Raw genomic sequence first — 23,918 nt, 5'->3', positions numbered from 1 at the left:
ATATGTTTTTAATTTCACATTTCATTTGTTCATTGCTGGTATATAGGAAAAGTGATTGATTTTTTGTATATAAACTGTGTATACTGCATATCTGCCATAATCACTTATGAGTTCCAGGGGCTGTTTTGTTAATTCTTTCAGTTTTTCTACATAGACAGTCATGTCACCTGTGAACCAAAACAGTTTTCTTTCTTTCTTCTCAATCTGTATATTTTTTATTTCCTTTCCTTGTCTTATTGCATTAGCTAGAACTTCCAGGATGATGTTGAAAACCAGTGTTGAGAGGGAACATTCTTACCTTGTTCCTGATTTTAGTGGGAAGGTGTCAACTTTTTCACCAATACGTATGATGTTAGCTGTAGGTTTTTTGCAGGTGTTCTTTATCACGTTGAGGAAATTCTCCTCTGTTTGCCTTTTGTTTGTACACTCTTTTCTCCTAAAAACTGATCTTTTGAAGACTGCCTTTTTGCATCTTGCATCCTCTTTATCTGTAATCAACTCTGAACTAGCAGGACACTTTTTAAGTATTTTCATACATAATGTGATTTTATGTCAATCTTTTATCTGCTGCTTGTTTCCTTTTTTTATTCTGCACAGTTTTCCTGAACTGCCCTTGATCTTCATGAAGATTTATGGCTGGAGCATAAGGATGTACTAGGATTTAATTTTCTACTTACGTTCTGTGCCTTTTAGTTATGCTGACAGCTTGAGCTTTATGTAGCTTCATTTTTTTTTGTCAGTCTTTGCATCCTGTGAATTCACTAATATCCCATCACTTTTATTTTTTTATTTTTATTTTTATGTTTTATTTTTGAGACAGAGTCTCACTCTCTCGCCTAGGCTGGAACGCAGTGGTGCGATCTCGGCTCTCTGCAACCTCTGCTTCCCGGGTTCATGCCATTCTCCTACCTCAGCCTCCCAAGTAGCTGGGACTACAGGCACCCGCCACCACGCCCGGCTAATTTTTTTGTATTTTTAGTAGAGATGGGGTTTCACCATGTTAGCCAGGATGGTCTCGATCTCCTGACCTCGTGATCTGCCCACCTCGGCCTCCCAAAGTGCTGGGATTACAGGCCTGAGCCACCACGCCTGGCCATCCTGTCACTTTTATTTTGTAGATTCAGCAGGATTTTCTAGTTAGACAGTCATACCATCTACATTCTTTTTGTTATTTATGTTTTTATTTCTTTTTCTTGCTCTGTTGCATTGACTATAGTGAAACTTGTGATTTTCAATTTCAAATTTCACGAATTTTTAATTTTTTAAATTATTGATTGGTTTATTATTTTTTTTTGAGACAGGTCTCACTCTGTCACCCAGGCTGGAGTGCAGTGGTGCGATCTCGGCTCACTGTAACCTCCTCCTTGAGGGTTCAAGTGATTCTTGTGCCTCAGCCTCCCGAGTAGCTGGAATTAGAGGCGCGTGACACCACGCTGGCTCATTTTTTTATATTTTTAGTAGAGATGGGGTTTTACCATGTTGCCAGGCTGGTCTTGAACTCCTGACCTCAAATGATACACCCACCTTAGCCTCCTAAAGTGCTGGGATTACAGACGTGAGCCACTGCCCAGCTCATTTTTTTTAGATGGAGCTTGCTCTGTTGCCTAGGCTGGAGTGCAGTGGCATGACCTCAGCTCACTGCAGCCTCCATCTCCCAGGTTCGAGTGATTCTCCTGCCTCTGCTTCCCAAGTAGCTGGGATTACAGGCACATGCTACTATGCCCAGCTAATTTTTGTATTTTTAGTAGAGACGGGGAGGTTGACTGTGTTGGCCAGGCTGGTCTTGAACTTGTGACCTCAAGTGATCTGCCTGTCTTGGCCTCCCAAAGTGCTGGGATTACAGGTGTGAGCCACTGTGCCCGGCTCAACGTCACAAATTTGAATTCACACTAGAAGTATGAATGGATATTCTAGCTTTGTCCTTCAGGACAAGGGGAAAATGTTCCATCTTTAAACATTAAGTATGATGTTTCATTATATGACCTTTATCATATTGAGGAAGTTATCTGAGTGTTTTTAATCATGAATAGATGTTGAATATTGTCAAATGCTTGAAATGCACCGATTACAATCTTCCATTCTGTCCCGTTGGTCTATACGTATGTCTTCATGCTAGTTCCACAGTTTTGGTTACAATAGCTTTCTAGTAAGTTTTGAAACCAGCTTTTCAAAACTGATTGAAGTCCAGTTTAATTCTTGTGTTTCAAGATTATTTTGTTTGTTCTGAGTCCCTTGAGATTGCTAATGAATTTTATGGTTGATTTTGCTACTTACGCAAAAAACATCGTTGGAATTTTTTTAGGGATTGCATTAAATCTGTAGATAGTTTTGGGTGGTACGAAGATCTTAATATTAAGTCTTGCAATCCATGAACATGAATTGTGTTTTCTATTATTTGTCTCTTTGATTTTTTCTGCAATATTTTATACTTTTCAGTTAGTCATATTTTCTATAAATTTAAAGAAAAGAAATTAATGTATATGTACTCTAATTTTTACTATTTTTCTTTTCAGTTATGTCTTCATTCCTTTACTATACCCAAGTTTTCTTTTCTTTTTGTCTGAAGAACTTTAATGTTTCTTGTAATGAAGTTTTGAGAATTAGATCAGAGTCCTGGAAGCCAAGTGAATGAAGTATATCAAGAAGATGGAAGTGCTCAACCTTGCCGATAGGCGAAGGAATAGGAGGAGTAAGAATTGACCCTTAGATTTAATAACTTGTAGTATGAAGTCTTTTCTGATGAAAACAAATGATTATTAGTCAAGGAATTCGCAAAGGAAATTCAGTTCAGCCATCCTTTTGGATCTCATGGATTTCTAAATTTGACCAAGAGGTAATTGTCAGAGTAGGCATGAAGGTTCATTGCAGTGTTGTGTTTAATAGTAAAAAATGTAATGTTTGTTACTACTTGTATTGAGTAAGGAAATTATGGGATGAAGTGAACTGTAGCCCTTAAAAATGAAAACGTAGAACTACAATGATGTGGAAAGATGTGCATGACACATGGAAAAAACAGTTACCGAAGAACATGTTTTAAACAATTTTCACTTACATATATGCAGTTTTCAGTCTGTGTACCAAAATGGTCCAGTGGTCATCCCTAGGTGGCAGTATTTTGGTTGATTTTTTCATTTTTTAAAAAAACTTAATTTGTGTATTTTCTTTTGTGATGTGCCTGTGCAAGTCTTTTGCTCATTTAAAAATTTAGTATGTGTGTGATTGTGATTTTTCCTTGATTTGAAGTGAGTTAAAAAAAATTCTGTGTGTATTGCCACTCTTTTCTTGCTCTGTAGCTTGCCTTTTTTCTTCTACATCTAGTTCCTTTGAAAGAATTGAGGTATATTGTGGTATATTTTGCATATCACAAAACTAATCCACATATGTAGTCCAGTGATGCATCATCACCATAAATCAGGTTTCAAACGTTTTCAATCTCTGAATGTTTTCAATGAACAGAAATTATTTTAATATAGTCTGATTTATTACATTGTTCTTTGTGGTTAGCAGTTGTGTATTGTTTAAAAAAGTTTTGCCTATTCCCAGGTCTTGAAGATGTCCTATGGCTTCTTCTAAAAGCTTTACTGCTTTGTCTTTTACACTTAGATCTTCAGTCTATCTAGAATGGATTTTTTTTGTGTGTTTCTTTGTATGCATGTGAGAGGGTTGGGCCCAAAATATGTTAAGAATATCTAGTTGATAGAGTCTTTTATTTAAAAGACCATTCTTTTCCCACTGCACTGAAGTGTGTAGCTACTATTTATCATCAATAGATATTTATTATACCTCTGTACTTAAGTAGTATGCTGGGAATTATTCTAAGTGCTAAGGATACAGATTGAATAAAACAACCAGATATCTCTGCCCTGTGGAAGTTAAATTTGACTAAAGGAGCCTCTATTAGTCTGTTCTCACACTGCTATAAAGAAATACCTGAGACTGGGTAATTGATAAGGAAATGGGGTTTAATTGGCTCATGGTTCTGCAGGCTATATAGGAAGCATGGCAGCATCTGCTTGGCTTCAATTATGGCAGAAGGCGAAGGGGAAGCGGGCACTTCATGTGGCCGGAGCAGGAGGAAGAGAGTGGTGAGGTGCTACTTTTAAACAATCAGGTCTTGTGAGAACTCACTCACTTATGCCACGACAGCACCAAGGGGGATGGTGTTGAACCATGAGAAACCGTTCCCATGATTCAGTCACCTCCCACCAGGCCTCACCTTCAACATTGGGGATTACAATTTGACAAGAGGTTTGGGTGGGGACACAGATCCAAACTGTGTCAGAGCCCTGCTTGGGTGCCAGGATTATCTCTTAAAATTTTCTCACTTACTCTGCCAGGGAGGCCCTGTTTTCACCTCAGTTTTGTGGATGAGGACGTAGGTACAGAGAGGTCAAGTGGAATACAGCACTGCTGGACCTGTCAGTAAGAGTTTCTGTTTCCCTAGACCACAGCATATATATCTGGGGTCTTGGTGTGAATCTTTTGCTTACTTTTTAAAGTTTAACTTCAAAATCACTTTTCCTTGCTGTTAAAAAGATATATGTCTACTTTAAGGAAAATTTAGGTAGGATAAGTAAGCAAAAATCAAATACAAATTACAGAGATAATATTGTAAGCACATGGTTGCTTTTGTAAATAAATAGTAAAATAAGTTTTTTTTGTAAAGATGAGATTGTACAGATATATTTTGACTTGCTTTTTTCCCACTTAAAATAGTTTAGGCCTTTCCCCCATCATTGTTCTTCTAAAATAGTGTTTCCCTGACTTTGGGCAGTTGAGTACAAACCTCACAATTTTTGACATGTCTGCACACCATTTGTTCTTTTACCTGCTGACCATGTTTTAAAAGTCTACTTTTTAAAGTAAATCAGAAAAGGGAACTATAATCACTACATGACTGGAAAGTCAGTGGTGCTTACTGGCATAGATTAGTGTAAAAGTAAATACCATTAAAAAACCCCAACCTGGGCAACATACTGAGATCTTGTCTCCATAAAAGAAAAATAAAAAAATTAGCCAGGCATGGTGGCATACACCTGTGGTCCCAGCTACTTGGGAGGCTGAGGCTGGAAGATTGCTTGAGCTCAGGAGACTGAGGCTGTAGTGAACCGTGATCGTGCCACTGCACTATAGCCTGAGTGACAGGACAAGACTTTGTCTCAAAAAAAAAAACAAAACAAAACGAAAACCCAAAAACCCATATGACATTTTAGCCAGATACTGCTTTTTTTTTTTTTTTTTTTTTTTTTTTTTTTTTTTTTTTTTACAGAAAATTGAACAGTAGTCTGGCTCTTTTTGTTAAAAACAGGTAATGGCAGATATTAGAGAGATGTGAAAATATCTTTTGATGAAATTAGAATTGAAAGCAAACTGAAAAGGTAGTAACTTTTGCAGTATGGGATTTATTATACTCTACTAACCTTTACCAGGGTTTTTCAGGGGTTTTCAAAGAAAGAAATGAAATTTATGTTTATACCTAGTGTGTGTGTGGTAATTTTTATATATATGCATGTGATGCAGGATTTTTTCTGTGCTGCTTCGCCAGCTGGAGACTTTGCAGCTGGCAGTGCCCCTGCCCAGGGCCTCGCTCCGCCCCGGGCTTGCTGTTGGAGGTATCTTGCCCACTCGGCCTGGTGGGCTGCTCTTAGCGCCCTGGCCCTGATCCCGCACTCAGTCTGTGCCGGGGCCAGGTGTGCTGTAGCCTGCTTCTGCCTTGGGCACCAGCATCTAGACAAGGGGGAATGCGGTGGCACTTGAAACTTTTGGAGATACCAGCATCCGCGTGACCCCAAAGAGGGTGTTACAGCATGTCGCAACTCTGGCTCAGGGAGTGGCGAGGTCTGGGGCCCCAGAAGGGTTGTAGCTCTTCTCTCCTCTCCGCAGCACTACCAGTCAGCGGGGGTCGGGGGGTGGGACGTGTTTCAGCCCATTTGTGTTACAGCTCATTTAATCCTGTCGCCCTGCTCCGGCCCGCGGCTCCTGGGCTGGCCTGGCCCGGTGGCTGCTTCCTGTCATGCAGGGCTGCTGCCTGACACCGGCAGAGGGCGGAGGGCTACAGTATTACAGCGTTTTTCCTACGCATGTTCAGTAGGTCTTGAGTTCTTGTCCCGCATCCAAGAAGAATGAGGTTATGCTCACAACCGGAGGGTGAGCAGGGCGGAAAGTTTTATTGAGCAACGAAACAGTTCTCAGCGGAGAGCACACTCAAAATGGGCATTCCACTACCCGAAGTTGGGTAGTCCCCCAGTGTGGCTGAGTTCAGGGTTTTTAATAGTCACAGAATGGGAGAGGTGCGGGTAGTAAGTAGCATTGGAAAAGGCAACGTTTGATTAAAAAGCATTATCCAGAAAGAACCAATTGGGAAAGAGCTGGCAAACAGGAATAGAAATTCTCACTCTGGGTCGTGGGCTTCATCCAGAACCAGCAGCCTTGTCTTCAGGCTTCAGGCTGTTTTTAGCTTGAAGGTGGGGTTTTGGCTGGGTGCAATGGCTCATTCCTGTAATCCCAGCACTTTGGGAGGCCGAGGTGGGTGGATCACGAGGTCAGGACTTCAGGACCAGCCTGGCCAACATGGTGAAACTCCATCTCTACTAAAAATACAAAAATTAGTTGGGTGTCGTGGTGGGTGCCTGTAGTCCCAGCTACTCGGGAGGCTGAGGCAGGGAATTGCTTGAACCCGGGAGGTGGAGGTTGCAGTGAGCTGAGATCGTGCCACAGCACTCCAGCCTGGGCAACAGAGCAAGACTCTGTCTCAAAAAAAAAAAAAAAAAAAGGTGGAGTTTCACCGCGGACCCTCCCCTGTCTGCCTAGGATTTTGTCTACCTTCTGCTGCTATCACGTGTGTATAGTCTGTATAGTCAGGAAAATTGCCGCCATTTTTAATTGTAAGATATTGATTATAAGAAACGTCTCTATTTTAGAGATGTTAAAATGTGAAAAAGAATGCATCTTAGAATTGATGAAGTAGAGGATATAATATGTGCTCTATTCTATTTCAGTTTTTTAAAAAATGCTGGTTATCCCTTAAATTGATATTTTAAACTATAATGGATTGCAATCTCCAATTGGAAAAACATGGACTTAAAATTTAAAAATATGAATCTTAATTTCTGCTTTACTTAAAAATCAGTAAAGACGAATTTTAAATGAAAATGTACAAAGTAAAATAAAACCTAGGTGTGGAAGAATATCTTTATGACGTTAGAAGAAAAAAGATTTCTTGAGCAAGATGACAGAAAGCATAAATAAGAAAGGAAACAATTGACAAGTTAAACTTCATTAAAATTTATTACTTCTGTTTATCAAAAGACACCATTAAGAGAATGAAAAGTTAAGCCACAGATTGAGAGAAGACCTTTGTAATAATATATTTGAGAAAGGAGTTCATTCTAGAATATATATAGAATTTCTAGAAATCAGTAAGAAAAAGTCTAACTAAAAATTGATTAAAAGCTTTGTTATCCAGGCTGGATGTGGTGACTCAGCCTGTAATCCCAGCACTTTGGGAGGCTGAGGCGGGCAGATCATTTGAGGCCAGGAGTTCGAGACTAGCCTGGCCAACATGACGAAACCCCATCTCTACTAAAAATACAAAGTTAGCCAGGCATGGTGGTGCACGCCTGTAGTCCCAACTACATGGGAGGCTGAGGCACGAGTATTGCTTGAACCGCAGAGGCAGAGGTTGCAGTGAGCCGGGATTGTGCCACTGCACTCCAGCCTGGGCAGCAGAGCCAGACTCTGTCACACACACACACGCACACACACACGCATACACATGATTGGTGATGACAAAAAGAAGAAAAACATTCTTCTGCATTCATTCTTTCAGATATTTTTAGTATCATTTCTTGTCATATAATGTCAATAACAATGAAATACTTGTTACAAATTTGAGTGGAACTACAGTTTAGATTAATTAGAAGAGAACTTACTGTATTATAATAATCCATATAATGAATTTCAACCAAACTCCTAATGAATTTAAAATTTATTAGTGGTTTACATTTTTATGAGATGGCAGAAAGAAAATAACTGGTATATTCCTATGTTTTAGTGTTTGTCCGGAGAGGGGAGAAGATTTCTAGTCAAGCTGTTTGATGGTGGTTGCGTTAATGTATGTGCACATATGGCCTTCTTCCTTCTGAATTGCCTTGTTTGTTTGAGAGATAGGAACTGCTATTTTAGACAAACTTATCTCTTCTTTTTCAAAATGAATACTTCTGGCTTTCTAGTGATTTTAATTCCCAGCAATGTGTTGGCAAGATTTGGGTTTTAGGGGCCTACGTGTAGGTAACAAGAACAATGAAAAGGTATTTGGTTTGCCTTTACCAGTCATTGTTCTATGTATTTATCTTTGGAATTTATAGCAAGTAATAATTGGCGGAATATATTTAGATTTTTCTACTTAGCCTAATCTTAAATATGTAATAATCTGTTCCTGATTTCTAACTATATTTGGAATTTTCTTCTGTGACCTATATCAGTTTTTACAAAATGCTCCATGGAAAATTGAGAATATGTAGTCTCTTATTGGGTAGAAATTTTGAGATATATCTAGTAAATCAGGCCCCTCCCTCCCTCCCTGCCTCGTTTGTTTGTTTCTTTTTGGTCGCCTTCATCTATCAAAGCTGGAAAGGTATTTAAAAAATAAAATTTCCAACTTTTCCCCTTTATGTACTGTTGCTTGGTGTGGTGACTTACCTGTAATCCCAGTGACTTGGGAAGCTGAGACAGGAGGATCACTTGAGCCTGGGAGTTTGAGATCAGCTTGGGCAACATAGCAAGACCCTGTCTCTAAAAAATTTTAAAAAATTAGTTGGGTGTTATGGTGTGAGCCTGTAGTCCTAGCTACTCAGGAGGCTGGGTGGGAAGATTGCTTGAGCCCAGGAGTTCGAGGTTGTAGTGAGCTATGATCATGCCTCTGTACTTCAGCCTGGGTGACAAAGGGGAACCCTGACTCTTAAAAAGCACTCTTCTTTTTGAATTTTGCTTTTCAGGGATTTAAAATGTAAATATTGCTCTCCTTGCAATAAAGACCCTTGCTTTCCTTTAATTTGAATTTTTCTGCTATGTTTTTGCTCATTTCTTTTAGCCTTTTTTATATGAATTTGTTATTTTGCTTACCTTTGTGTTTAGGGGGTCTCCTCAATTCAGCTTTGTTTTATTAAAACATTCTGGCTGCAGTCTATTAAATTGATTGCATAGGCCAAAACCAGCAGTTGGAAAACACCTAAGACACATTTTTCTGTGTGGAAAGTACATTGATTTCTGAGTAGAATAGGCTTAGGTCTGAATCCTGTGTCTCTCATTTACTAGCTGTGTGACTCTTAACTGTTAGTTACTTAATGCAGAATTTGCAGCATTTTTAAAGCAGGAAATTGATTCCTCATATAATTCTCAAAGTAGGGAATTTTCCAATTGAAATATATTCTGTGTCAGTTCGTGGCTCCTACTGTTAAACATATATCACTGCTAAGAGCCTGTTGTACCTATACATAAACTAAATGAAAATGGAGGCTAGGTCATTGGAACCAGCCTACCACTTCCGTTGATTGGTATGAAAGAGAGAAGGGGGAATGTACAGAAGAGATTCTGGGATTATTGAAATGCTCTGAAGAAAGAATGAATTCTAGGTGGTAGCTGAAATTCCATAGCAGACACAGTATTGCTGTACTAAATTACCCAGTTGATGAAAACATCTTGACAAGTTTTCACGTCACAATATTGTGTGATTTTTTTTGTTTGTTTGTTTTAGAATGATGATGCAATGGGGTACACTTTCTCAGGTTTCGTTTGGTTTTATATAGAATTCAGTTTCAGAAATGTAATTTACATCTGGGCTACCTAGAATGCATTCGTTTCCCAGGGTGAAGACTTTTTGCATTGGGGTCGCCACGTTCATGAAAATGCATAGATAAAAAGGAAAGTTACTTTTGCTGATCTGTTTATCATATTAAAAAAACACACTATATGTATTTTCAGTTATTTTTTATTTTGTTTATTAGTATTATTGCTTTTTTATAGAGATGAAGCTTGCTCTGTTGCCCGGGCTGGAGTGCATTGGCATGATCTTAGCTTATTGAAGCCTCAAACTTCTGAGATCCTCTCACCTTAGCCTTCTGAGTAGTTACGAGGCTTGGCTTATTTTTAAATTTTTTTAAGAGATAGAGTCTCACTGTGTTGTGCAGGATGGTCTCAAACTCCTCGCCTCAGGCAGTCCTCCTCCCTCGGCCTCCAAAGTGCTGGGATTTACAGGAGTAAATCCACTGTGCGCAGCCCTTCAGAGTTGTTTTTTTTTTTTTTTTTAAATAGCAGTGTGGAATTTGATTATTCTTCCCATCGTCTTTCACTGAACATATTTGATCAGTTGGCATGAAATTTCCAAATCTGACTCTGAGGATAATGGAGACCTGACTAAATGAACTAACCAGACAACCGTCCAAACCAATCATCCTTAGAATGGAAACTTATGCTACTTCCAGTTATGTTCAGAATTCAGTTTATGAAGACAGAGTAACTCTGCCTGTGTTTTCTCTTCTTTTCTTTTTTTTTGTTTTTTTGAGACAGAGTCTTTCTCTGTTGCCCAGACTGGAGTGCAGTGGTGCGATCTTCCCTCACTGCAACCTCTGCCTCCTAGGTTCAAGAGATTCTTCTGCCTCAGCCTCCCAAGTAGCTGAGACTACAGGCATGTGCCACCATGCCTGGCTAATTTTTGTATTTTTAGTAGAGATGGGGTTTCACCATGTTGGCCAGGATGGTCTCGAACTCCTGGCTTCAAGTGATCTGCCCACTTCAGCCTCCCAAAGTGCTGGGATTACAGGCATGAGCCACTGTGCCCAGCCTGTGTTTCCTTTGTGATGGTGGGAAGAGTGTCTTTGAAACAAGATTAGGATCTTCATTGTGCTGCAAATAGCTATAATATATATGCAGTCTAACTGGGAAGGTAGTGTCTTACAGAGTCTAGCTTTGAATCTTGATACTTTTTGATGCATAACCCAAGGCAAGTTGTGTAACGTTTCTGAGCTATGGTTCTCCCGATGTGTAAAACAGGATATAGGTGCTATCATACAAGGTCGTCGTTAAAGGTAATTTATATAAAGTTTCTATCACAATGCCTGACCATCATAGGCAATCATTAAATAACAATTATTTTCTCTATTCTTCTTTGGAGCTACTTGATAAAGTATATAGTTGGTCATGTTTTTAATATCCAGTGAATGACTGGTTTCATAATTTTTACTTGCAAAGGACACCCAGGAACAGGCATTAGAGTATTGTGGTATTTGGTAGTTATGAAATATCACATATTGGGATGGAGTCTGTCATGATACCATCAGTGCAGCTTGCTTACTTAGGTTGGTGCTACCACATGGGCTGCATCATTTTGCCATAGCAATGATTTTTGAGCAGAGATAGATCAGAATTACTTGGAGAACTTGAAAGGAAAACGTATGCCTAGGCTCCATCTGCTCCATGGTCAGCTGTATATATATGGCTTCCTGTTATTTATAGTCCTCATTCATGCCCCAAGTCCACGGACCTCTAGTAAAGAATCACTGATAACCATGATAACCATGGTTTTCCAAATATGTATTTAATGGCAAGCAGGACATAGCCCTGAATTTAGATATCAACATACTTCGTGAATTACCCTACCATGGCGAGGTCAGGATGTATGTGAAGAGCATCACAGTCACACGGGCCAAGGAAAGATGCCAAGGAAAGATGCCAAGGAGAAAGAAGGGCCAGGCCTGAGATAGTAGTATTCTCCCACGGTGTCAAGTTTAGGAGCCCACATCCCTAGAGCACTGGTTTTCAAGTGGAGAGAGTGATTTAGCCCCCTTCCCTGGGACATTTGGCAATCTGGAGACATTTTTGATTCTCACAGTTCAGAGGGTGTGGAATGCTCCTGGCACAGGCACTGGCCAAGGATGCTGCTAACCTTCTATAATGCACACAGCAGCCCCACAACAAAGAAATATCCATCTCAAAATGGCAATAGTACTAAAATTGATCTGCCTGAGAGTCTAGCTTCTTCTTCCTAGATTATATCTTTGATTGGTAGTAGTATCAGAATAATAGGAGGGTCTGCATTGTAATCTATTTACATGTGATGCTCCTTGGTAGACATAAAAGGAAGGAAATGATGAGAAGGGTAGAAAGTAAACTGGTTGGTATTTCAAATAACTTTTCCTTCTCATAAGTGTTGGAGACTTAAAGAGGATTTCAACTCTCAGATTGGCCATGGTTTCACATAAGAGTTTGGATGTAGGAAATGACCTTTCTTTTCTCTTGGGAAGCTCATTGTTTTTTCTTACCTCACCCTTGAACCTGTGACCTTTTGTCTCTTGCCTTTAAGGAATAAAATTCAAAGTGATTAAAAAAATTATAGCTTCCATAAGATAATTTTCTATTCTTGCCATCACCACTTATTCCTGCGACCCTGTGTACGGATTGAGTATCCCTTATCTGCTTGGGACCAAAAGTGTTTCTGATTTTGGAAATGTACAGATTTTAGAATATCTGCATTATACTTTTGGAATTAGGATTTTTGCATGTGGGATGCTCAACCTGTAGCAGGCTGAGAAAGATGATGGGGAACAGGAGAGGACTGTATTGTATTTAACAAAGTGGGTGTTTCCTTTGTCTCCCAAAAGCATTTGGTGAAGAGAGAGGAAGGAATTACGCCAGGCTGTTGCTCTAGTCCAGTGTTTGCCAATATGTGCTGAGCTATTATTAATAGATATTATTATAAAATGGGGGCTGTCCATGTCCAACAAACTTGGGAAAGTTGGATTAAATGAATTTAACCTAATTTTAAAATAATAGTACATTATAGAACCTTTTGTATCTTAATGGAGTGTATTGTAACTTCTGAGAGACAGATATATATATAAAATATATCTCTGAATAGAATATATATATTTACACAGAGAGAGAGAGAGAGAGAGAGAGAGTCTAGAGTGCAAGGATGTGTATAGCATTTCTCTAATTTCTAAACCTAATTAGAGGCTTGGATGCTTTTTTCTCCAGACATTTTTTGCATTGCCTGGAATCCTCTGGATCCTCTGGTCAGTGTAGCTTGAGAGCAGCATTTTCCCTTTGGTGTCTTCTCCTGAAACCTTTATAAAAGAAGTTGAAAAGTATGTGGGATGGGAGAACTATTGCAGCCCCCATGGTTTTATTAAATTTTATTAAATTGTATGTCTAGCCTCCTTTATGAAGCCTTAAGACAATAGCTGCTGTTTTCTTCAGGGGGTTGTTTCCTTATCAACCATATAAGTAAACATCATTTCTCTGTTTTGGAATAAATGAAGAGTGAAATTTTCTCACTGTGAAGAGTTGTTTCATGTATAGTGTACAGGGACGTCTGACATTTCTTGTGTTTCCATCTTAAGTAAAGAAAATATTAAGGTGGTTTAGGTCACAATAGCTCTGGAGGATTCTGGCTCCTATATTTCAAAAGCTTTTAGTTTAAAACATATATATATCTCTTGGCTGGGTGCGGTGGCTCATGCCTGTAATCCCAACACTTTGGGAGGCTGAGGCGAGCGGATCACGAGTTCAAGAGATCGAGACCATCCTGGCCAACATGGTGAAACCCTGTCTCTACTAAAAATACAAAAATTAGCTGGGCATGGTGGTGTGTGCCTGTAGTCCCAGCTACTCAGGAGGCTGAGGCAGGAGAGTCGCTTGAAGCCGGGAGGCGGAGGTTGCAGTGAGTTGAGATCGCACCATTGCACTCCAGCCTGGCGACAGAGCGAGACTCCGTATTAAAAAAAAAAAAACCACCACAAAAAACAGAAAACAAAACAAAACCATATATACATCCCTCATATGTTTCCTCTGCAGTACCTGGAGACATGGGGTGGGGACTGACTTCCCATCTCTTCCACTTAATTCCTCATTCCTTTCTGTGCTCCACCTTTCATGTTTCCAGCCATTTGTTCTCCTTACCACTCTTAGAACCTAGACATTGTGGCCTTGCAAGACGGCTTTGTAACTGCCAAACTCAGGGGATGCTGTACTGAGTCACTGCTCCCCCTTTCTTTATTCCCCTGAGGAAACCTGCTTGCTTTAGTTACCCTTAGGTCCCTTCAAGATAGCAATGAAAAGATTACATGGAGAGACCTCCATAAATACTACCTTTGTTTCCTTGTTCTTCATCCCATTCAGAATTACTTACTGCTTTCACCACTCCAGTCCTGTTTTGGACTCTTGGACACACTGCCTTCCTCTCTAGCTCATGGCTGATTTTTACATAGAGCCCCACCCTCCTGTCCCTCTCCCTCATTGTGGACCTTGATGCTGTGGGGTTTATAAGATTTTACTGAGAAAGCCCGGTTTTCCCCATAGGCAGCCATCTGGAGCATCCTGTCAAAATCTCTGAAATTAGAAAAGCGTAAGAAGGTAACACGGGAAAAGTAGCATCTTCTTTTTTTTTTTTCCTCATTTTTTTTTTTAAATTATACTTTTAAGTTCTAGGGTACATGTACACAACGTGCAGGTTTGTTACATATGTATACATGCGCCATGTTGGTATGCTGCACCCATTAACTTGTCATTTACATTAGGTATATCTCCTAATGCTATCCCCCCACCTCCCCCCACCCCACGACAGGCCCCAGTGTGTGATGTTCCCCTTCCTGTGTCTCCAGTGTTCTCATTGTTCAATTCCCACCTATGAGTGAGAACATGCAGTGTTTGGTTTTTTGTCCTTGTGATAGTTTGCTGAGAATGATGGTTTCCAGCTTCATCCATGTCCCTACAAAGGACATGAACTCATCATTTTTTATGGCTGCATAGTATTCCATGGTGTGTTTGTGCTACATTTTCTTAATCTAGTCTATCATTGATGGACATTTGGGTTGGTTCCAAGTCTTTGCTATTGTGAATAATGCCGCAGTGAAAAGTAGCATCTTCAAATCGGAGAGTGAAGTAATGTTTTTTGGAATACCCATTATGCACTAAGCATTGTGTAGGGCAGTCTCCATCCCCACAACAACTCTGTGTGTTTGTATTTGTTCCCAGGGTAAAAGAACTTGCTCAGGCTCACACACACACACACACACACACACACACATTGAATGAGTGACCAAATCAGGAATCCAACTTCTCTTTGGCTTCAAAGCCTTTGACTTTCCTACTCCGTCATACTGCATTCCTGATCAGAGCCAGTTTTGTGAGCTGTAGAGTGGCTAGTGTTCAGTGGTGATTCTTACATCATTACCTACATTGGTATTTTCAAATGGATTGTTTGGAAATACTGTATAAATAGTCCAAACATTTTAGGACTTGTAGAACATAAAGGAAAAAATAGGGAAAATTTGAGAGAGGCTTATTCCCTAAAGACAACAAACAAGATCTTGTAAACACTGATACCTTAAATAGATGTATAATATCCTTTGGAATAATACTATGAGAGAAATGTTGTTTAAATTTTATACCCCAGTCTTATAATTTTAGGTTTTGGAAGGAATTTAGAGAGACTGCTATCCATAAATGAGTTGTTACTCCTTTCAGAGCACAACTAGCCCACTTCCCCTTCTCATTAAGTTTCCATTTAGCCATTAGGTGGGAGCTTCAAAAGGGAAAATCCAATCATGTATAATCTCTAGTTAATGGGCATCTATTGAGCGACTGGGTCACCAGAAAGAATAATTACACAGTACCTCTTTGTGCAGTAAACACAAAAATCAAAAGCTAATGCATTCCCAAGGCAAGCCAGATTGTTACTGGCTAACAGCATCCTCCTCTTCAAGGAGAAGGTTGGGGCACCCACTATGCTTGCTAGCGGAGATTGCAAAGCCATTCCAGAAAAACAAGGCTGTCAAGGGAGGAAAGACGAAGGCAGGGGGGGCTTCCAAGGCTTTGCTACTTCTAATTGCGGATTCCTTGGGGTGCATTACTGAATAGCAGACCTTCTAGTAAATGTTTTGGGCAATCATCGGAAACTTCATGGGTCTTTGGAATTTCTTGTCACAAGTACAAAAACAGTGACGACTGAGGTTGAGCTTCAGCTTTACTCCCACAATTTAGCCTTTTTTTCTAAGCACACCCAACCTTTGTGAATAATGACTTTATGCTTGCTTTTGTCTAACCACTAACTTTATTGATTTATGAAAGATGAGCATATCTCCCTTGACCCAAAATGGCATGTGTTAGCCACAAAGCCAAATAGTTCTTGGGTTTGTATTGGTACACTCTAGTTTGGGTTTTCAAAATTATTTCTTGTAGTTATTTAGGATTTGCAAAACTTGGTATAATTCAAATAACCTGTTTTTCCCCCCCTAGAACACTTCAGTTATGGAAGATCAAAATGAAGATGAGTCCCCAAAGAAAAATACTCTTTGGCAGGTAGGAATGACGGCGCACAGATTAGATAGCAACTGACTGTAGCTAGGATGCTCCCTCAGTTAATGTCCTCAGTGGAATCAAGAGCCAAGCATTTTTGTTTCCTTTTGTGCAGTTTTGCTAGTTTCAGAATCCACCCTAATTTATCTTCATTCCATAGGGAATTGTCATTACAAATATGCTGAATAATTTTGGAGTTTCCACAAAGATTCTGAAGTGGCTGTAGCCTAAAATGTTCTGTCTGTGGCCTCTGCCTAAGCCAAAGATGGACAGTGATGGCATCCTTTGTCACCAGAATGGCACCATGCCACACACCAGTATATACATGGATGGCCTTTTCTGCTTTTGCTCTCAACCTTTACTCTTCTCTCCCATTTCCATTAGTTTGCCTTTTCCTTTTAAGCTCGTCTCCTTCTCCCTTGGCTCTAGTTTAAGGTTTGCCAGTTTTCTTCCCAATTTCCCAGGTCGTGTGTGTGTGTGTGTGTGTGTGTGTATGTGTGTGTATGTGTGTGTGGTTGGGGGTTTGGGGAGCAAGCAAAGTTTCACGATGTGGTGTTTTATCAACCATGCTGGTACACATGGCTTTCCCCTTCATGAAGACACGATTAAAAGCAAAACAAATCTAAATCTGAAGATAATAATGTAAAAATAAATTCTCTGGGTTCATTTGATTTGAAACTGAAAAGATAGATTAGTTGCAGGAACAAAGTGCACCCAACACATTTAAGAGGAAATGAAGCAAAGAAAAACAATGCTAGGAAGAGCTTGCTGGGCTGAGCACGTGGTTGGAAATAGCATATTGAAAATGTGCATAGAATAGTGCACATGCCGTTATTTTCTTCTTAACACTGTGTACAGACTGAGTTTTGTACCCTCCACGTTTATTATTTTGCAGTGGGATGCTCTTCATTTACTATGATTTTTCAATTGGCAGTGGTTCTTCACACTTTAGCTTTCAGTTTTTCCTTCATTTATCTTTCAGTCAACTAGTTAATAGTTATACAAACACTCTAGGGAGGCCAGATGATTAGGAACTTGTCTGTAAATAAAATAAAACTTTTGCTTATCAAATGAATTAATGGCTGTGAAAGTACTTTGTAAATTATAAAGCAGTACACAAATGCAAGTTGTTATCATTATATTTAACCTGTTATGAACCATTATTTTGGCAAGTTATTTGGAATCAAATATAGAAATAAAGGGGGAAGGAAAACATATGTAGTTTTCTTTCTTAAGATAAGGCACTTTTGAGATTTTGATGTATATCCTTTACTCTGTCATGGTGTGTTCCCCTTGTCATGAATTACTGTGATCATATGTTTTATAAAATCCTGGATCTTGCCTTTTGTTTCTTGATATTATTTCATAAGCATGTTCTGTTGCTATAAAAATATTCCTTTTTTTTTTTTTTTTTGATGCAGTCTTGCTGTGCACCCCAGGCTGGAGTGCAGTGATGCGATCTCAGCTCACTGCACCCTCCGCCTCCCAGGTTCAAGCATTTCTCCTGCCTCAGCCTCCTGAGTAGCTGGGATTACAGGCGCCCGCCACTATGCCTGGCTAATTCTTTTTATATTTTTAGTAGAGACAGGGTTTCACCATGTTGGCCAGAGTGGTCTCGAACTCCTGACCTTAAGTGATCCAGCCAACTTGGCCTCCCAAAGTGCTGGAATTACAGGCGTGAGACACCATGCCTGGTCAAAATCTTACTTTATATGCTAATTTTAGTGGCTTACATTATAGCTCTTAATGGTGATGTGTTAGAATTTGTTTTAAATAGTTGCCTGTAATTGGGCAGTTATTTCTAACTTTTCCTTGTTATATTGTGGTGGACATCCTTATGCTTAAAGCAACTTAGATGCCCCTTATTCTTGCCAATATTCATCACAGCAAAGACTTTTCATCTCTATTTTGAACTTACTTTTTGGATCTGTTAAGACTCAAATGTCTTAGTATAAGCAAAATTTCAAAATCCTTGTTCAATGCTTCCCCCTGGTGGTACCTGGTGTCAGTGAGCTTTTTCCTCACCCACGATACAAGGGAAGAAACATTCCTCGACAATGGGGCGGTAAGATAAATTGAGTGGAAGATACATGCCTTCCCATCTTATACCTCTAAATATGGACGTAAGAACTTCAGACACAATTTTTTGTCAAGGAAGACTGAAGAGTTCTTTGGATATTTATAAAGGATGTTTTCTCTGGGATGGATTTAGTCCACTTTAAGTTAGGGGACATACTGATAGTGAAAGCTCTTGGTTCATTCCATGTAAGACTCCTGAGATAAGTTCCTAATGGAATTAATAGGTATTTGTAATTCAACTCTTCAGTTCTTAGAATTATCTTTTGTGTTATTTTTTCTGGTATTATGTATGAGGAGGCTGTCAGAAGAGTGGTTGACAGATAGCTTGACAAATGTTTGACAAAAGTATTGAGGTTATTTTGTTTTTAGACAGGGAGGTTACTGTACTTCATAGTAGTTGTGGTTTGAGTCTAGTGATTGAGATTATTTTTAATGTTACTGTCCAGATGCAGTGTATGTAGTTTCAGTTTTAAAAAATATATACTGATTTTATGTAAGGACTTGTAGGAAGATTTGATGAGAAATGCATTGTTAGTATAAGAGTCTGTGAGTTGTCCATAAACCACCTACGTAAGATGCAGAACTTTTCAGGTATACATGGTTTATTTACCTTGGGTCACTTTCTGGGAAGGTAATCAGAAGAAGGATGGGAAAGTCTAAACTGTTTTGCCGGATTAGTAGCCCTGGGAAACAGTATGGAGGAGATTGAAACTGTTGGGTAAAATGAAGCTTTTTGGATTGAATTGCTTTCAGGTTTCAACACAACACAGCTTATCTTTGTTATATAGACCTGTGGTTCTCAACATGTGGTCCCTAAAGTGTAGTCTGTGGACCAGCGGCATCAGCATTGCTGGGAAACTTGTTAGAAATACAAATTCATGGGCTCCACTCCAGACTAATAAAACCAAAACCTATAGGGTGGGACCCAGCAATCTGTGTGTTTAACAATCCCTCCTGTTATTCTGATGCTAGCTCAAGTTTGAGAACCATTAGCGTAGATGTATGTAGCATTAACTTTCAACTTTGAGGAAGTAAAACAAACTGTTAATAATCAATCAGTTGCCACTTTGCCAAGTTGAGCAGTTTCTCTAAGATGGTTATCTCCAGCATTAGCTATCTTTGGAGACGTTAATTTATAAATATCCCATGTATAGAGATACCTGGTATATATCTTTGGAGCATCATTTTGTAGTAAGCATTGGAAAATGATAATTTAAGGTGCCTTTTAGAAATAGCTATAATTTTGGCATTTCCTGTAGTGACTAATTTGAGGACACAGACCCTGAATACATTTTTAATTCCTGAATGAATTAATAAAGGAATGAGTTTGGCTTTAGGGTAAAAGTGGCATTTTAAGATTAAATACACAGGGTGGAAAATATTTCTAATGAAATATTAATTAGGTTTCTTTCCTTGTTAAACTAATTTTTTTTTTGTTTTTCTAAAATAGATAAGTAATGGAACATCATCTGTGATCGTCTCCAGAAAGAGGCCATCAGAAGGAAACTATCAAAAAGAAAAAGACTTGTGTATTAAATATTTTGACCAGTGGTCTGAATCAGATCAAGTGGAATTTGTGGAACATCTTATTTCACGAATGTGTCATTATCAGCATGGACATATTAACTCTTACCTGAAGCCCATGTTGCAGCGGGACTTTATTACCGCTTTACCAGGTAACTGTACTTGTCTTTTCAAAAGCTGAGTAGTTGAAGAATGCCCGGCCCAAGGACCTAGGTGGATATTTATGAAATGATTGAATGAGTACCGTGTGAGGCAGCATTTCTTTGGGACACATAACTTTAATATATGGAACTTGAGGAATTATAATTTAGTATCTATCTAGGAAACATAGGCAGTATCTTTAATAGTGTTCATTATTGGCCGGGCGCAGTGGCTCAACACCTGTAATCCCAGCACTTTGGGAGGCCAAGGCAGGTGGATCACCTGAGGTCAGCAGTTCGATGCCAGCCTGGCCAACATGGTGAAACCCTGTCTTTACTAAAAGTACAAAAATTAGCCGGGGGTAGTGGCGGATGCCTGTAATCCCAGCTACTCAGGAGGGTGAGGCGGGAGATAGCTTGAACCTGGGAGGTGGAGCTTGCAGTGAGCTGAGATCGTACCACTGCACTCCAGCCTGGGTGACAAGAGCGAGACTCTGTCTCAAAAAAAAAAAAAAAATGGTGTTCATTATTGGTCATAACTGTTGCTTCATTTGGTCTGTTGAATGAGTTAGTGGATATACTTTTTATTTTGATGTAGTTTAGAGTCTGCACTTTGCCTTTGTATGTAATTTTCAAAAAACTGGTACTCTTTTCCCTTCAAACGTAGTTTGTATGTTTGGGAAGTGTCCCAAAAGTTTAGGACATTCGTTTGTATCTGAAGTGGCACTTAAGGAATGGCAAAAATATATTGGGAAAACTGGTAGCATGTCTTTATTATATTTCTCAAAAGCTGTTTCTGCATCCTCTCCCTCACTACTGTCTTCCCATATATGTCTCATACACACATAGGTGTATACACGCGCACACACACACATCTGGTTAAATTTACTTTGATTTTTAAAAGTAGACTTTATATTTTTAGAGCAGTTTGAGGTTCAGATCAAAATCGAAGGGAAAATGCAGAGAATTCCCATATTCACATAACCCGTTCCCTCAGCCTGCCCCACTGTCAGCATTGCACAGCAGAGCAGTACATTTGTTACAATTCATGAACCTAAGCTGTCACATCATTATTACCCCAAATTCATAGGTTACATTAGGGTTTACTCTTGCTGTCATTCATTTTGTGGGTTTGGTCAAATGTATAATGACATATATCTGCCTTAAGAGTCTCCTGCAGAATGGTTTCACTGTGTTCCACCTATTTATTTCCCTTTGATTTTTAAAAAATAATTTAAAATTTGTTGTATTCTGTACCACCTTTTTGTTTTTCCCAATGAAGGGCATCTTGCTGTGTGGGCCAGGCTGGCCTTGAGCTCCTGGGCTCAAGTGATAGTCCTGCCTCAGCCTCCTGAGTAGCTGGTACTACAGGCATGCACCACTGTGCTGAACTCCCCTTTGAATATGATTAATCATGAATTTTTTTCTGTTTCTATATTTTTTAAAAAAGTTCTCAATTTAAATTTGGCTAGGTAAGATACAGAGATTTCACTCCTATAGAGAATGCTGGCCAGAATGTTTTCCTCTGATGTGGCCAGTGTAGTGTGTGGTTAAAATTGCCATGTCAAAATAAGCCTAGAAGTAGCCAGGAATGAGCCAGTACGATTACCACAACCCTAGCCCTTGTTAGAGCTACAGGATAGCTTCTTAAAGAGTAGCTCCTCCCTTAGCCTATCTGTGATTTATAGAACATTAGGACTCTGTGTTCTAAGTACTTCCACAGCAAACAAGACCCGGGCTCAGGCCTGAGGCCTGAAACCTGAGGCTGCAAATTGATAAACCAGCTTCTGATTTCTAATCTCTCTTCCAAAACATGTAAGTTTACCTTCTACAATGGGAGTTGTAAGGATATTTGAGAGTTAGCTTAGAAAAATTTGACACTGCCGTTCTTTTTATGCTGAAATGTAGCATGACTTGCTCATTTCTTCCATTAGAATCTCTAGAAAAGCAAAACGTAAATCCTCTGTTTCTAGAATCATACTATTTAATTGCTGAAGGGGATCTTAGCCATCACTTAGTCCTGTTTTTCATTGTGTAGATTAGGAAGCCAAGGAGAAGTTAATTGGGTGAGATGCCCAGAATCACACATCTTGATTATAGTGGTGGTGACGTGAATGATGGTAGGGGTTGGTTCAAAAATTAGTACAAAGGCTAAGGAAAATTTCTTAAATTGGCCCCAAGTACTGAATGTAAGGATTACAACTCAGTTCAATAATTCTCACTTTTAATGATGAGGGAGGGATCCAGGGAGGGGGAGATGGAGACATGCTTTTGATTGCGTGAGAGAGAATTACAGGGGAATGGAAGTAAGATGAGGCGTGTACATATGATGCAGCTTCTCTATATGTACAGAACTCAAACCCAGAAACCTGTGGAAACAGGCTGCATCTCACACCAAGAAAAGACAGAGTCGCTTTTTAAGTTGGTGATTGTATTTATCCCTCATAAGTGATTTTAACTGAGGAGAGGATGCCTTCATTTTTCTCAAGCAATTCAATTTATTGTTTGTCTTCCACCGTTTTGGTTTTATTTTCTTCCCTGTAATTTGCTTCTCAAACGTCTTAGAGTGCCAGGGAACTCACCTTATATTTGCAGAGTAGCCACAAGGTGGCACTGTTGAAATTCTCTTGATTTTTCAGAGTATAGTTCAGAGGCAACCCCATCTCTTAGGGAGTATACAGCCTTGGAGAAGAAGCAGAACAGATGAACATGTGTTATGTATATAAATATGGTTAGTATAATTGCATACAATTCAGTTTTCATTACAGCGAATGTTAAGGCATTGTCCATATCTCTGTTAAAGTGGAATTTTGTGGTATTGAATACTACATGAAATGAATGGACCATTGGCTGGGAAATGGAAATACTTTAGTTAAAATGCTATTTGTTTTAACAGGACTTGATCTGAACATATATACATATGTCAGTATATATCATACATATGAATCTAATAGCTGAGGACAAGCTGGCCAAGTTGATTGTGTTAGTTAGTATCTAGTAGACCTAGATTAAACATGGCATTAGTTCCTTAACACAGACTCTGCCTTAAGAGCATCACAGGAGAAACAGGTCCGTGTCCATGTTCATACTTAGATTTAATAATGTGTGGAGCAACTTATTATACTAGTTTGGTGTTTCATTTTTACTGTACATCATCTTGAGTTTGAGGTTTTACACTATTGAAATTAACAGTCAACTTACGACTTCATTTGATTGTGAAAACCATTAATTCTGTAAAAATTATAATTTTAGCTTTTAAATGCTTGCTGTGAATATCATACCTGTCAGTATAGGGAAAATGGAAAATGTTTGTGGTCTCTGGCTCCTTTTGGCTCAGTGGAAAAAGTGATAATTATGATATGCCTTTCTAAAAATCATAGTAAATGTTTAGTCTGCAATGTCAATTTTTGCAGGCTGAGTTTGCGGTTTGTAAGAACTGTTGTTAATGGGAAAATTCATACCATGTAAAGCAGGGACAGATTGTACTTCAAAAAGGATGATAAGCATTGGTGATCTGTTTGTTGAGGTGTCTAAGCAATTAAGAGTTTTGAAACACTTGGCTTTCTGGCCCTGGTTTATTCAATTGTCTTATCCCCAAGAAAGGATGATAAGCCATTATGGACCATAAATGTGACAGAGATTAGATTAAAGGTCCTAGGAGATGTGGAAGAAACAGAGCATAGATGAAGCTTTAGGTTGGGTACACTGCCAGAGCAGCATGACAGGAAAAAGCATGGGTGCTGGAGTCACACAGGCCCTTGGTTTGAATCCTAGCCCTTACACTTTACAGCTGTGTGGTTCCACTTTTTGGAGCCTCAGTTT

At 39.2% G+C, this 23,918-nt stretch overlaps 1 protein-coding gene across 7 annotated transcripts in view; it reads left to right on the top strand.

The window, feature by feature from the left end:
* FBXW11 (F-box and WD repeat domain containing 11) overlaps nucleotides 1-23,918 on the top strand; it is a 145,245-nt gene that overhangs the window by 76,326 nt on the left and 45,001 nt on the right. For 3 of the 7 annotated variants that reach the window (XM_024247382.3, XM_024247381.3, XM_024247383.3), the window contains 2 exons: nucleotides 16,294-16,356; nucleotides 19,883-20,108. In XM_024247382.3, the coding sequence (XP_024103150.1) occupies nucleotides 16,294-16,356; nucleotides 19,883-20,108 (289 nt within the window). Of the gene's footprint in view, nucleotides 1-2,566; nucleotides 2,834-16,293; nucleotides 16,357-19,882; nucleotides 20,109-23,918 lie in introns of those variants that run through there. The other 4 variants (XM_024247384.3, XM_054556233.2, XM_054556234.2 and 1 more) reach the window with 3 other exon arrangements.

Source organism: Pongo abelii, chromosome 4 (genome assembly GCF_028885655.2).
Source record: "Pongo abelii isolate AG06213 chromosome 4, NHGRI_mPonAbe1-v2.0_pri, whole genome shotgun sequence".
NCBI lineage: Eukaryota > Metazoa > Chordata > Mammalia > Primates > Hominidae > Pongo > Pongo abelii.
This window is presented reverse-complemented; position numbering and strand designations above follow the sequence as displayed.